The sequence below is a fragment of the Zootoca vivipara genome, chromosome 1, assembly GCF_963506605.1.
Source record: "Zootoca vivipara chromosome 1, rZooViv1.1, whole genome shotgun sequence".
Classification (NCBI taxonomy): domain Eukaryota; kingdom Metazoa; phylum Chordata; class Lepidosauria; order Squamata; family Lacertidae; genus Zootoca; species Zootoca vivipara.
Window position 1 is genome coordinate 92619459 of NC_083276.1, and position 16211 is coordinate 92635669.

At 43.9% G+C, this 16211-nt stretch overlaps 1 protein-coding gene across 1 annotated transcript in view; it reads right to left on the reverse strand.

The window, feature by feature from the left end:
• The window catches only part of ITGB5 (integrin subunit beta 5), an 85615-nt gene extending 70024 nt beyond the window's left edge, over positions 1-15591 (reverse strand). The window contains exons 1-2 of the mRNA XM_035129332.2: positions 14946-15591; positions 2551-2636 (exon numbers count right to left, since the gene is read on the reverse strand). Coding sequence (XP_034985223.2) covers positions 2551-2636; positions 14946-15036 — 177 coding nt within the window. The 5' untranslated portion in view covers positions 15037-15591. The remainder of the gene's footprint in view (positions 1-2550; positions 2637-14945) is intronic.
• Positions 15592-16211: the final 620 nt, after the last annotated feature.

A 16211-nucleotide genomic window follows, 5' to 3' on the forward strand; every position in this document is an offset into this window, starting at 1 on the left:
TGCTCCAATTTATCGATAAAGAGTGGGCTTTTTGGTGGAAAGCAGTGGGACAAGGGCAAAACGGCACAGATCTGTTCCTAGAAAGCATAGGACATACAGAAAACCACTCAAATCCATGCTTTCCAGGCACGGGATAAGTCTGGATGAGCCCTTAGTACAGGCATCCCCAAACTGCGGCCCTCCAGATGTTTTGGCCTACAACTCCCATGATCCCTAGCTAGCAGGACCAGTGGTTGGGGAAGATGGGAATTGTAGTCCAAAACATCTGGAGGGCTGAAGTTTGGGGATGCCTGCCTTAGTACGACACTCTGACCAAAACACCACACTGGTTCCATTGTTTTCATTGAGGTTCCTCCCAGAATAAGTGTATGCAGGGCTGCTGCTTATGGGTTGCATTCAAGGAAGTTAAAGGGTTGGAACTCGAATTTGCTCCGCTAGTGGGCTGCCTTTTGCAAACAGATCCTCTTGCCCAAGAGGTTCCACAAACAGACAAATGAGTATGCACTAGTGAGATCTCATGAAATAGTTCCACCAGCAGGCCTGTTGCACTGGATCCTTCTCTTGCACAACTTTCAGAAATAGATCTCCATTACTGCAAAGGAGCTTCTGATAACAGACTGAAAGCTTTGGATGCAACCCTTAGTAATCCCGGAGCCCCATAAACTTGGAACCAAGAACTGGAATTCAATACTGTCATTCAGTAAGTGCAAGCATTTTAGCTTGCCCCATGGAACTATCTCCCCTCTTCCCCCTCCCCCAAAAAGCAGGCTGCTCTGGAGTTCTCCCGGCCACACAGAGGGGATTTGGGGAGGTGTATGGGGAGGACTTGGGGGGCGGGGCTGAATTGCACTTACAGGAGCCCTTGTGCTGCCTTCCACTAGCACACCAAATTAGTTTAATATGGCCCAAGAAACCCTAAACCTTTTCCTTGGCTAACAAGGTTTTTGTGACTCTAAATATAAATTTTCCTGGCTAGGGTTCCCCCCCCCCACTCAAAGTGGGAACTTTTGTACAAAGTGGGGAAGAAACAAGGATGCTTAAAAGGTCTACTACAACACTGTACTGTTAGAATCATAGCTGCCAAGTTTTCCCTTTTCTCGCGAGGAAGCCTATTCAGCATAAGGGAATTTCCCTTTAAAAAAAGGGAGAACTTGGCAGCTATGGTTAGAATAGCAATGTCAACTTTTTTCACTAAACATTGAAAACCTTTTCCTTGCCGGGCAGTGGCACAATTAAAGGCAGATAATTTAAACTAAGAGCTATTGTGGCCTTCAGGAATTATTGTCTACAAACAGCCCCTTTTCACCTCTTTGCTCTCCAGTCAAATTGGGGGGGGGGGTCCTAAACCAAATAATTGATTTGATAACGCAGCATCAGCAGCTACTGCTGAAGGCTGACCTATAACTAGCGGTCACAACAACTCCCGGATAAACATTTCTGTTGGCAGAGCCACTCAAAAAATAGCCCTCTTGTGCCAAGAAAATAAAACAAATCTAGCCCAACACCACAGCTTCGCAAGCAATATTTTTTCCTTCTGATGTCACCACCACTTACACACTTGGCAGAAACACACTTCTTGCAGATGCATACAAGATGTCTCTGAGGCATTTGGGGTGGGGGGTGGAGAGTAACCCTTCCCCTATGCGTATGTACTCTTTGTACAAGAGGCTGAGCATATGAAGAACTAAACACCATTATCCTCCTTGCTGGATGTATAAATGTAACAAGAGTGATTGTTTCCCATCCCTACAGGCAGCAGTACTCTGGCACTTATGACCTCAGATGACCAACTTAAGTGTTATCCTATTACCGTGCTTAAATTGAAACTCGCTTCCTACAGGTTGCATCCTGTAAAATATTTCTACTGGTGCAAGAGGACTGATGTTTCCTCTCCTCTCCCCATGCCCCCCAAAATCTGCTCCAGAGAGTCCCACAACATTGGCCTCGGCAGGTCTCAAAGGCAGTGAGCCTAAGTATATACAAGAGCCAATTCCCCCATTGCGACATGCCCCAGTATTTCCATTTCTATTGCCTTGAAGCTTGATTATCACTGTAGTGCAGGGGTTGGCAAGGTTTACCTCGCCTGGGCCGGTTCACTCCCGCGGAGATCGCTCCGTGGGCCAGATTGCGCCTGCGCAGATGCGATTTCCGGCGCCGCGGAAGCAAGTCCCCGCTCCGTGCTGTGCCAAGCGCAGCATGTGGGGACTCGCCGAGCGGGCGGCTTGTGGGCAGTTTAAACAACCCCCCGTGGGCCGCTTCTGGACCATGGGCCGCAGGTTGCTGACCCCTGCTGTAGTGGAACTTCTGTAGGGAGGACAGGGTAAGAAGGGGCACTACAGGTGGAAATAGGATGGAAAAACTGCAGTTGCTGGTCTCCCTGAAGCACCAAAACCCCACTAAGAGAAAACAGATGGACCCAAACAGTGGAAACAGCAGTGGCCCTGACTGAACGCACACCCTCCAAATGTGGCAACAGAAGTAACTTTTGAGGAACAGCATATAAGACATTGCAATGAAAACATCAAGGACCAAAGAAAAGTGAAAACTCACCTCTTTATAGCACCAAGCACACTCGGGATGAACAAGCAAACATTCTTCACAGGAGGTAGCACTGCCACTTGTGCAAATATTGAAACCTTTAAGAGAGCAAACCAGAGAAATTTACCAAAAAATGCCCCATGAGAAATAACAGGGTGCTTGTTACTATTCACACCAGAATAAATACGGCAGATCAGAAACAAAACTAAGGCTGCAATCCTAACCCCATTGGGGGACTAAGCCCCATTAAATTCAACAGAACTTATGTCTTGAGTAGACCTGGACAGGATTGCAGTCAGCAGACGCACTGAAATCAATGGCCATGGCTAATTTTAACTACAAAGATTCAGTGAGTGTACTCTAAGTATGACTTTATTAGAGACAACCCTTTGGGAATGTCTTTCTCTTGATGTGTGATGAAGAAGAAGAAAAGAAGAGTTTGGAATTGATATCCCACTTTATCACTACCCTAAGGAGTCTCAAAGCAGTTAACAATCTCCTTTCCCTTCCTGCCCCACAACAAACACTCTGTGAGGTGAGTGAGGCCGAGAGGCTTCAGAGAAGTCAGCCAGGTCCAAGGTCACCCAGCAGCTGCATGTGGAGGAGCAGGGAAGCGAACCCAGTTCACCAGATTACGAGTCCACCGCTCTTAACCACTATACCCCATTGGCTCACCACACTGATGACTTTGCCCCCCCCCAAAAAAAAAGCCTGATTTGTTGCTTTATAAAAATGAGGTAATTGCTTGTTTTCTACTTAGATAAGGTTAAATAAACAACCATTGTCTAGCAAGTTATCAAAAACTCTCATATTTAGCTAAAAACATGCTAGGTTAGGTTGTTTTTAGTGTTAGGAATTAATGTTTCTATAGGCAGGCAGTCAGCACTTGAACAACTTAACAGTTTCAATGCTTAGAGCTAAGACTTGCCGCTCTGGGCACCTTTGGGAAGAAGGATGGGATATAAACTTAATAAATAAAATAAAATAACTAGTCTTGGGGGTTATTTTAAAAGCCACACTGCACTTTGAGATAAGTCTGATCACCGAAGTATCCCACTGTAATGAAGCCTCAAAGTTTAGGGGTTTTTTTTCCAGCCCAATCAACCATATTACCTTCCTATGTGTTTGGACAATAATCCTCTGACAAAGTGATATTCCAATCTACCACTAGTACCCAGAAATTTTTATAGCAGGGCTCCTTTAAACAGCAACATGAGAGGCGAAAAGTCAACAGCCATAACTTTCCCATTCACGGCATGGAGATGAGATGATAAGGAAAAGTGTTGCCTACTGTCAGGGGGACTCCCTACAGGGACCCTCCTTCAGTCATCCTGACCAGCACTTCGCCCAGCAACACAGCCCCTTCCGGCGCCCACGTTGGGTCATGCACCCAGATGTAGGGCAAGGGGGCGGCGTTTTGGGGTTCCCAGACTATTATGCTGGCACAAAAGCAGACAAACGCCATTGCCGGGTTCTGAATCAGACTAGGCAGTCATGTTTTCTGATGTCTTTGCACTGTAAATAATATGCATAATAAAGCTCTTAAAGACAGAGCAGACTGGAGCGTCTTTACTCAAGAATAGCCGCAACAATCCCCTGACCCCTACCATATTTATTTCTGCTACCGGTAGTTGCACAGATGTTAAGAGACAGGTACAGGAGCCCTGACAGAGTAAAAAGTTGCATCTTACACTGAAAGCAACAGGCCAGCATTTGAGAAGAAAAATCCTAGGCACCTTTCTAGCAAATATTTCAAATTCCTAGGCACCAGCACAAACTTTCTAGGCACATGGCAACCAGATGCTTTGAATTTTCCCCACCCTGCTTGCAGTGTGGTAAAAACATTGGTGATTTAGCACACTGAAAGTGCTGTGTAAATTACAGTATTTTTTCTGTAGCATCGCTTACTCAATGGAATTTTAGAAATCTAACTGGGGGGAAAGTTTTTCTGGAAAAATTATGGAACACTTATTTAAATAAAATGTGTCTAGGTTATTCTCTGGAATACGAGAACTTGTGGCAGTCAATTGACTTGCTTTTAAAAAGGGGAATCACAGGCACCCCTAATTTTAAGACTGTTTAAGATCTGAATGGATTCTGGTTGAACTGCGTAAACTGCACTGATCTGAAATCGACCTTTTAATAACATGGCATTTAATTAAACTGTGTCTGAACACACATGCAAGTTACATAACTATCTCATTTCATTGCTCTGACCTATTTATTCTTTTAAAGTGTTAATATAATAATTTCCACCGGATATCCATGTATGCAGGGCAGTTCGTTTATCCTGGACAATAGCCAATAAAATACAAAAGTCAGTGTGTATATGCGCAGAAATAATACACACCTCCATAATCAGACAAGCCACATACATACACACACAGAAAAAGAGAACAATAGAATTGTTGTGTTGAACCATGAAGATCATCTAGTCCAACTCCCTGCAATGTAGAGAGCCAGTGTGGTGTAGTGGTTAAGAGCGGTAGACTCGTAATCTGGGGAACCGGGTTCTCGTCTCTGCTCCTCCCTCCGCATGCAGCTGCTGGGTGACCTTGGGCTAGTCGCACTTCTCTGAAGTCTCTCAGCCCCACTCACCTCACAGAGTGTTTTTTGTGGGGAGGAAGGGAAAGGAGAATGTTAGCCGCTTTGAGACTCCTTTGGGTAGTGATAAAGCGGGATATCAAATCCAAACTCCTCCTCTTCCTCCTCCTCTTCTTCATTTTGCCCAATTTGAGTCTCAAACCCACAACCCTGAGATCAAAAGTCTCATAATGAAGGGATGGAGCGTTATTTAATATCTCAGTCTATCAGTCTCACAAGGAGCATTGCTTTTACAGAAACCAAGGCAACAGCTGATAGCAGAGACTTTTCTGCATTAATTTGGAGCACTTTCTAAATTACTGGCCAGGGGTATAAAAACCTCCTTTCTGCATTTGTGGCTCCTCGTAAGACAAAAGCACAGCTTCCTCTACCAATGTCTACCTACCTCTAAGCTGGGTATGCCAATTCTATGATCTCATCATTGATATGTTTCAACACACTTGGCAGAACTGCACTTCCAGCACAGATGTGCCATGGCAAGGAAGGAAAGGATATTGCTGATATCACCTCTGTTCCCTGCTCTCCAAAACACAAAAGGAGGTGGACTGCATCCCATGACAGCATCTTTAAACAGTGAAATTAACAGGGAGGTTTTTAATGTTTGATGCTTTATTATGCTTTTAATTCTGCTGGGAGCCGCCCAGAGTGGCTGGGGAAACCCAGCCGGATGGGTGGGGTATAAATAATAAATTATTATAATATTATTATTATGTCTCATTTAGAAAATGCTGCCATTTACTCTATTGATAATCACGCTAGGTTTTAGACTACAGTGGTACCTCTGGTTACGAACTTAATTCGTTCTGGAGGTCTGTTCTTAACCTGAGGTACCACTTTAGCTAATGGGGCCTCCTGCTGCCGCCGCGCCGCCAGCACACAATTTCTGTTCTCATCTTGAGGTAAAGTTTTTAACCCAAGGTATTACTTCCGGGTTAGCGGAACCTATAACCCGAAGTATTTGTAACCTGAGGTACCACTGTCCTGGTCTATTAAAGTTCTCATGTGGTGTTCACTGTTTTATACATCTTTGATACATATCTTTCTTGATGAATCATTTCTAAACTGCAGAGTCCTGACATGCAGCCAATTAAACAACTGCACTTTAAAAAAATTCAGGGTGATTTATAGCCAGCAATTAAACTGAAGTGGCTGAAAACCCAGTACTTCCATTCTAGTTAAGGACCACATTGCTATGGTAGTTCTTTGGTAATTAAATGGCTACTTCCGTAGAACGAGGTGCAAGGCTTTGTCTCTATAATAATCTCCAGGCTATGTTCAACACCAAGGCAAAGTACAAAGCAAAACAATTCAAACAGATATTGCCTGCAGGCTTACACTCTTATAAGAAGATCCTGCTGGATCAGGCCAATGGTTTATCTAGTCCAGCATTCTGTTCTCAGAAGGGCAAATGAGATGCCTATAGGAAACCAGTAAGCAAAACAGGAAACCAGTAAGCAAAAAAAATTGCACGTGTGAAAGCGAAGGGAATTTTGTTATGATGTGCTATTTCTAGACAAGGCAAAGCTATTAATAATACTGATGTGTCAATTTTTCTGTGCCCAGATATAAACAGGGTCAATATCTAATTAAATGAACACAGCTGATGACATTGAATTGACACTGAAATCTAGAGAGAGCCTGACCCAAGGCTAGATTCTAAAACCATTGTGATTTCTTTTTTTCCATACTGAGGGATCGATTCAATGACAATATGCACACAGTCCTACCGAGTCAACAAAAGCACCGGTCGGTTCCCCCCACAACTTCTCGTTGCAAGCAATCGTAGCTTCAAAAGAGAAAGAACTGAACTACATGGCAAACACAGAATGAACAAATTCCAATTCTCTAGTGGAAGATTTCAAGCTTCCCTTCGTAACAGCTTCCTTGGTAGATTTCTTGCAATGTGTGCTGATATTTGAAAATTTAAAAACTTGGGCGGTGGCTGCATACATCATTCCAACTCAAGAACTGAGAATTCCCCAAACAAAGTCCAGAAGTGACACCCTATTCTTTTCACTATATGAAACTTAATGCTTCAGAAGGAGGCAGGTGCCCCAGATTCAGCTTTCCAAAGATCTGAATTTAATCAGACACAGAGCTCAACTCAGGCTTTGGGGCCTAGCAAAAAAACAACAACCCTGTGGCACTTTCAGTCAGGGGATAAAGAGAAGCGTTAGTGTTCTGGTGCTCCCCAAATAAGGTATCTACCCCTTGTCAAAACACTGGGCTGGGTTTCCCCTATGATGTCCAGTTGACCTGAAGAGGGGTGGTTCCATCACAGAAACCCTATACACAACACTTCCCATGCTCTTCAACCACCACACTCATGGAACAAATATGCAAATGATGTTCTCAAGAACACAACTGAAATGTCAGGTTTGCAGCAGCATTCCAGTTTACGCTATGCCTTGAATAGACCACTCTGTGATAAGCAATATGAACTAGCATCTTCCTTGATTTATTACTGAACTAGTGAAAATTATTGTCCTGGGTTCGCACTCTCTACTACAGCAATATCTGGAAGGTTCTTGACTGGCCATATAATGAATACAAACATTGAGAAGCCCTATATTGTTTTATAGTCATTTGCCACAGGCGGCTTGGTAGTGCATAAAATAATCTTGTTAATGTGGCTTGTTAAACTGTAAACAATAAGGAAGGAAATAAATAAATATACTGTAGAACTAAAAGCCACTTGGTTGCACTCCTGCTTTTAAAAAGCCCAGAATAGTTGGGGGGGGGGGGTTGGACTATGAAGAGAACATGGTGTGCTATGTAGATGCATTTTCTAAAGTGGTGCTATTTTAAAGTGTGATTCAGAAGAAGAGCTTCCCTACTGTGTCAATGGCAGTTCCCTTGAATGAGTGAATTATTTTACACAGATCTGATAACTCAACATCAGGAGTAGAGGGTAGGGCTGTTAGTCATGCTTCCAGCCCCACAACCCCATACATACATTAAGTAAAATAGAAACATTGCCTTCTGACTTCACCCCCACCCACCATGGCCCCCTCCACCTCTTCCCTCCTTTTCTTCCTAATGTCTCAACAAACGAAACTGACGTATGGAAAATGTACCTTGAAAAAGGGGACATTGTGCGTACCTTTGTAAACCAAAAATTCTTTAATAATAATAAAGCTTATTATTAATAAAGCTCTCCCTAGTATCTGACTGTTTGTTATTTGGCTTGAGGGCGTAAACCACCTTGTGAGGTTAAATACTCAGAAAGATGGGATAAAAATCTATGGCCTAATCTAAATCTAGTCCAGGCTCTTCATCTGATCATTGTGCACAGTTATCACAATAGAAACAGGCAGTGAAAACGTATTCCAGGACCAGGGCTACCATCCTAGCAGCATTTACTTGGAATATATCTCACTGAACTTAAGGGAGCTTATATCTGAGTAAACATGAACATTATCAAGCTATAAGCCTTTACTCAAATTAGCATTGTCCACACCCGTTCAAATATTTAACCACAATCATGAGCTTGTTCCATTGTAAACAAGAGCTGGAATTAGTAAGATCCAGTACAGTATATGGGTTGCATCTAGCTAAGTCATACTAAAGAGTAGAACAACTAGAATCAATGGACTTCAAAGATTTCAGTGCATCTACACCGAGAATGATTTTCTTGGATTTAGACCTAGTCCTCCAGGTAGACAAGTGATGTATTATTCAATATCTGCCAAATCAGCTTCCATGCACAAAGCAGTTTACAGTAGTCAATGCCTCCATATATACACAAAGCTTAGCCAATTTATAACTTTATTTGGTTTTGGGAGGAAAGCGCTCTCTGAAACCTGACAGTACAGGAATCAATGGACTGTAGCATCAGCGACCATCAAGCATATTTGCAGGCTAAGAACTGAGGGGTGTATCCTACAGGATTCCCTCCTTAAGAGGAACAAAATGCTAGAATTTTTTGGGAGGCAAAAAATGTCTGTCTCTGAATACCAGTTGCTGAGAACCGTAAGTGGGCAGAGTGCTGTTTCACAAGCAGAACCTGAATTTGCTCCCCGTGGGTATTGGGTTGGTTACTGTGCGAGATAGTGGGGCGCGGGGGCGCTGTGGGTTAAACCACTGAGCCTAGGGCTTGCCGATCAGAAGGTCGGCGGTTCGAATCCCTGCGACGGGGTGAGCTCCCGTTGCTCGGTCCTAGCTCCTGTCAACCTAGCAGTTTGAAAGCATGTCAAAGTGCAAGTAGATAAATGGGTACCGCTACAGCGGGAAGGTAAACGGTGTTTCCGTGTGCTGCTCTGGTTCGCTAGAAGCCGCTTTGTCATGCTGGCCACATGACCTGGAAGCTGTACACCGGCTCCCTCGGCCAATAACGTGAGATGAGTGCCGCAACCCCAGAGTCGGTCATGACTGGACCTAATGGTTAGGGGTCCCTTTACCTTTTTACTGTGAGAGATAAATTCTGAACTAGATGGACCTCTGCCCTGACCCAACAGGCTCGAAAAACATTGAAAGACTATATCACAACAACAACAATACCTATATTGATTGCAGAGGGAAAGTGCAATAAAAGAAAGCCTTGACACTGCTCTACTATTGTTGTCCTGCACGCCAGTCACAGAGTTCTTTTCATGCGGCAAATATACCGTAAATAATAATAGTTTTTCCAGCCTTTGGCTACATATGCTTTGTGAGCCACAAAATTGCTACAGTACTATGAAATGTAGGCCAGCCTAAGCTCAACAGAGAAAGAGTGTATATAAGAGTGAGAAGGAGAGAGGGGAGGGGGATTCCACTGAAAGACCTATAGGATCAGTCCAGTCCATAGGTCTGGGTCATTGAGACTGAGTCCTCCCAACAGCCCAAAAAACTGGATCCTCTTGTAACTAAGGTGAACCCACCTGGCTGAGAGAACAGTTAAAAGGCACCATAGTTGCTACTGAATGGCTGTGATCTACCTTGCCCTCCTCTAATCAAATCACTTTATTCTGCCCCCCAACATAGCTGCCAAGTTTTCCCTTTTCTCGCAAGGAAGCCTATTCAGCATAAGGGAATTTCCCTTAAAAAAAGGGAGAACTTGGCAGCTATGCCCCCCAAGTGTTGAAGTCTAAACCACCATTTTGGGGAATCATCCATGAATGTAACTGCAGGAAGAAATCAAAAGGGCAACCAGAGAATTCACTGTAAATATGCATGTTGGTAGCTTTGTAAACATGGGTTGTTGGAACAATTGCAATACGACTGGCAAGACATTTGATGACACAGAGCCACAGCCAGCCTTGTATGACCTACAGAGAATTGTGTCAATGCAGGTCTTATCCAAGCACTTCTTCACCGCCATTTCTAAGGCCTTGGAAATGGGGGTTAGATGACCCTCAATCTAAACTGACTGCACGCTATTCTCAACTGCCCCAAGAGAAGAGTAAATGGTTCCAAGAGGATATTATTTCCTTGACCGCCTAATATATACAGGCAAAGTTCCAATTCCTTTAGAAAGGATGATAAAAATGTGATGGGATATTTAAAGATTTCCTGTACACAGACATCCCAAGGATAAACTTGAGGTGTAGGGGGGTGGAGGAAACCACAGTTTGTTTATTTTCAGTCAAAGTTATTTTGAGAAGGGCAAGATTTATTTCACTGTCATTAAGGTCACAACAGCAGACTTTGTGAATACAGTGGTACCTCAGGTTGCGGACCCTATCTGTTCCGAGGTGCCGTTTGCACCCCTAAAAGTCCGCAACCCACAGCGCCGCATCTGCACAGGCGCATGACATAATTTGACGCGTCTGCGCATGCGCAAAGCACAATGTAGTGCTTCTGTGCATGCACGCAGATCACAGACGCACGGAACCCAGAAGTAACCCGTTCCAGGACTTCCAGGTTTAGCATGTCCGTATCCCGAAAAGACGCATCCTGAAGCGGACGTAACATGAGGTATGACTGTACAAGGTATCTGTATTACCCACAATTAAACTCAGGTACACTAGTATCTACCACAGGTGGAAGCTATAACGAAATACAGTAAAGGTCCACCATTTGTTAGGCAAAAGGACAAAGGAATGACAGTAACTGACCAATTTATCTGGTGGAAACTCACTCAGCTCTTAAAACACAAGCTTGTTTTACACACAGTTGTCAAGGATGTTCCGATCCCATCTACCTCAATATCTGTCTATAAGACTAGCATTGTGGAATGCAAGTCCTACCACACCCAATACTTGGCTATGCTGATTTGGTCTGATGGCAGGCTGGTGAGCCAGAAATTCGCCATCAGTACTACAAACTGTAGCCAACCAAATTATTCAGAGAGGAACACAAGAAAAAATTTATGGCCCGCCCCCTGTTGTGAGTCCCCAGTATTTGGTAGTCAAGAGATTTACTGTCTTTCAGAATGAGAAAGAAGCCTCAGACTTTGCCTTCTGACTTTGCCCTACCCACACCTAATATCCTTATATCTATTTATCCTTATATCTATTTTTAAATAAATAAAAATATATTGAAATATCCTAAGCCGATGGTTTGCTTACTTTATAAACACAGAAGACAAAGCAAGCAAGCAAAAAACAGCAACACTCACAACCTGTGGAAAGTTGATTTCAAATTCTATTTGTAGCTTACAAAAGAAGACCAATTGATTATGCAGCACTAGGAGCCACATGTCTGGAAGTAGCCACTGACAAATACACTCTCAGGTGGAAAAGCACAGAAAAAAATGATCTAGGTTTTAGGGAGCTTTGTAAAATGTTATTATAGAATAAAATACAGTAGATATCAACAAACTGCGGCACTGATGTAACAAAGAACAATGGTGCAGAGAATAGGACCACTGGAGCCAACAGTAAGGTGAGCAATGCTTCGAGCATAGTACAAACAGCTGGAATACTCCCCTCCCCTGCCAAATGGCAAAGTAAAAACAGGAGTCTCAAACAAGTCCAGCACCAGATTCTACATTTTATAAAGGGGAAGGTTTGGCAAGGGATTTGCCTCTTCTCAATAGAAGGTGGGGCTCTGTGAAATATTCTTAAACCTCATAACAAAAGCCAAATAGAGGTTTTACAAATATTTCAATTAGAACAGTAAAGGAAGCAGGGGGAAGTACACACATTCCACGAGACATTTAGAAAGGCCCATAATTTATAGGTGCTTATTTTGCTAACCCTAAAAACATCTGAGCCAAGAAAGAGGAGACATGCCAGTATGTAAACAGAAATAATATATAGTAGTAGGCAAAACTGAGAGACAGTCAATGGGAATTAATTACCCAAGGATACAGACTCTATAGCAGGGGTCAGCAACCTTTTTCAGCCATGGGCCAGTCTACCATCCCTCAGACCATATGGTGGGCTGGACTATATTTTGCGGGGGGGGGGGGAGTGAACAAATTCCTATGCCCCACAAATAACCCAGCATTTTGAAATCCTAAAAGATCAGTTCAGAATGTTTCCCACTGGCCATTATTTGCATGGTCACTATAAGAGGCTACTACTGGCGAGTTTTTCTATGGACATCTTTCATCTCTCTCTCTTCACAACTATCTCCTGGGGATGCCCGAAAGCATACGGGAGAGTTGAAGATCCCTTATCTGAAGAAACAGACCTCTATGAGGCCCCTGATAAAGACTTGGTAATGATACTAACATACAAGAGATTATGTTTTTATTCTACCAAAAAATAAATAAAAATCCTGTCATATTTCAGTACAGTACAGTTCATTTACAAACCAGTTCAACAACAATGGTTCCAATACAGATCTATGACAGACATCTGTCAAGAGAACAGGCACTGACATATCTAAAGTTGTCCCGAAGTCATCCCTTATTCTGTTGGTCTGTGTGTGAGAAGGGGTGAGGGGAGAACATATATTATGTTTGATCTGAAAAAGGTCATGCATGAAAATATGGCCTGTGTGTATGTGTAATCGCAAAGGAAGAGGGATATGCATTTGGGCTGAGAGAGTATGTATGTTGTGTGGGGGAAGGGAAAAAATATGCCTGTGTGCGGTTTGTGAGAGGGACATATGTAGGGGTGTGTGAGGGAGGGATACAATTTTGACAGGGGTGCAAAGTAAGTATTGAAAATTCATGCATTATATCTACTTGTTTTTGAAGTGCTAAACGATGCACACCTATTTTTCAAGATGAGAGATGACACATCAGATCTTAGCTTGCTCAGTAGCTTATCTGGGACAGCAGACTAGAGAGAGGGTGGCATCTCTGCAACTTCACTGGCCGTGCATTAGCACACATTCAGCCATTTAATACTCACAAGTGATATTGGGACAGCAGCAGCCTACAGGATCTTTTCTGCACAACATCTGGGGAAGAGCAGTCAATCTGAGCAGTAATAATCTGCCATTTATGCAGCAGTATTAAAAGCGTACAACCATTTCTAACTGAAGCATGCAGTGGGAGGTAGCATACAACAGGCATAATTCCAGGGCATAATTCCAACCCTGGCTTGCTTGAGAAACCAACATCCAAACACTGTTGATACACACATTTTGCAGGCCAGCTACAGAGAGCTGCCCAACTGCTGTCAAGCCACTGACATTTTACAAGTCTCTTCTTCTCTGGTCATTCCGAAACCACTTCCCCCTATACATTTTTTAAAACACAATTTCAGTAAAGTAACATAGGAAGTGAAAATGTTTATATGAAGCCAACTCCTATTTTTTTTATAAAAGACCTTATGTGACAGCCAGCTCTAGCAGGATAAACACTTTTACAGTTTGGCTCTGATGGGAAAACACACCACAGAAGCCTCTCTTGTGCTGCAAGATAAACATGACCCATCTTTGGTGGTTGCTTTTCTCAAGTGGTCTTTCTTTGTAAGGGATGGATTATAGCATGCATAAAAACAAGATGTTTTCTGTGAGGGAAGTCTTCACGCATAGCCTACGATTATACACAGTATATATACTGTATATGTGAAGTTTTCCTTTTGCAAATTCACTCCAGGGGCCTACTCATGCCTCATTGTGAAAACTTGCCACCTGCATTCTTAATGCAGCACTACCAACCATCTTTGGCTTCTGTTTCTCCTGCCTTTACTTATGGCAAGCGGTTGCCCAAGATACTTGGCAAACCTGATGCTTAGTCACTCATTCGTTTCCACTCCAAAACAACAAACATCAGCTCTTCTGAACAAACAAGCATAGGATAGGCTGCAATTAAGTGATTCAACTACATCATTACACCTTTTACATTTTGTACTACAACCTTCAAGAGCTCAAATGACTTTTCTCTATTGTACAGAGCAGGGGTCAGATGGAGAGCCTATCATAGCCCACCAGAAATTGTCTAACTACAACTCCCATAATGCCAAACCATTGGCTAAGCAAGCTGGGCTAATGAGAACAGGAGGGCCACAGGACCCCCAACAATGGTCCAGAATGATTACCCACAACTTCTTCCCCTCTCCACCCCACCCCACCCCCATGCTTTCTGTTTTGTTTAAATATTTATACAAAGTCTTTATATGTGCTGTTTTCACACCCTAGGAATCTTATCCAGAAGGGCAGTGTGGGTAATTCAAATCATCAACAATGTGGAACAAGTCACAGGATTATTTTAAAAATATATTAAAAAGAGTAGCCCCACCGACTTAACTTTCTTCCTCAGTCAATCACTTTTGGAGTTCGTGCACACCTCTCTGAAATATTCAACAACTAATTCAATTACTTTGTCTCCCATTCGGTATGCCAAGCTTTAAAACTCTGTTGCTGTGGAGGTGGGGACTAAGACGCTGCTTCACATATTCCCTTATACCTTCCGAAGTAGTTTTATTTTCAAAATACCATTCCTCTGGATTATAACTCTGGTTTTGAAGCCATCCACTAACCTCTAACAGTGTTGAAGAGTGAGGAGAAGATGCATATGCAGGCGGCGGCGGCGGTGGCGGGGTAAGGCAGGAGCCCCCTCCGCCGGGACATGACGAACGCAGCTGGAGAAGGGGAAAAATAAAAAGGCTCCTTGAAAGTCTTTTGTGCAGCTGCGCCGGAGAAGGGGAGAGCGGCGGCGGCGGCGGCGTCGCTCCTTCAGCAAAGGCCACCGCTAGAGCGACTGCAGGCACCGGTCGGCTCGGCCAAGGGAAGAGGCGCGATCCTGGGCATTCCTGCTTCGTCCGGAGCAACCAAGGCAAAAGATAAAGGGGTGTGTGGAGAGAACGAGAGAAATGGGGGCGAGAAGACACTGCCTCTTTCCTTACACCTCAGCAGCCGCGTCCACAGCAGGCTCCATCACGCACAATCTTCGCCTTGTTGCGCCCGCGCCGCCGCCGCGCACTTCTCCCGGGACTCGAAAAGTTGCGGGACTCCTCACCCGCCGAGTTCTCACAGGCCCTGCCTTAGCAGCCTCTTCAACATCTCCGCCTGATTTTGCATCTGAATTTCTGGCTAGTGGTTTGCGTGCCCCTCTCTCCGCGTCTCCTTTTCCCCCCTTTCCTTTACTGGAACACTCTCTTTTTACTCTTTCCAAGACTCAGCAACTTACTTCCTACAGGATCTGAATGGCAAATCTCCGCCCAGCCTGCCCAATAGGCGCCCGGGGATTTTTAACTCTCTGTAGCCCGATCAGGATGCACCTCCCCGCCTCCGATCACAACCTTAAATTCCTAATCTAAACTAAAGGCTTTTTTTAAATAAGCTAAATGGATCTGTGGATTCCAGATCAAAAGTAAGCGAGTGCATAATAAACTTGTTCTAGATTGCCGCAACCTTAAATGGTGATCCTATAGACGCTTACTTATTACTTGAATAAAATTGCTGCTCAGGCTGTATACATGTAAAGCACGTGTCTCTCCCCCCCCCCCGCCTTCAAGAATCCTGGGAACTCTAGTTTACCCCTCGGAGCTACAATTCCCAGCACAGCACATTTAACTACGGCTCCCAGGATTCGGGTGCGCGTGTGCTTTAATTATGTTTGGTCGGTACGCAGCTCCAGTACAACGCTAGAGTTTGAACTTAATTGCCCTCCATGGTAATCAATCATGGATGTAGCCAAGGTGGGGACAGGGAGGGGTAGCTACCCCCCCCCCAGCAATAAAAAATACATAGCAAACTGAGATTCTGCCCCACCCCCCCAACAAAAAGCCTGCCCACCCTAACAA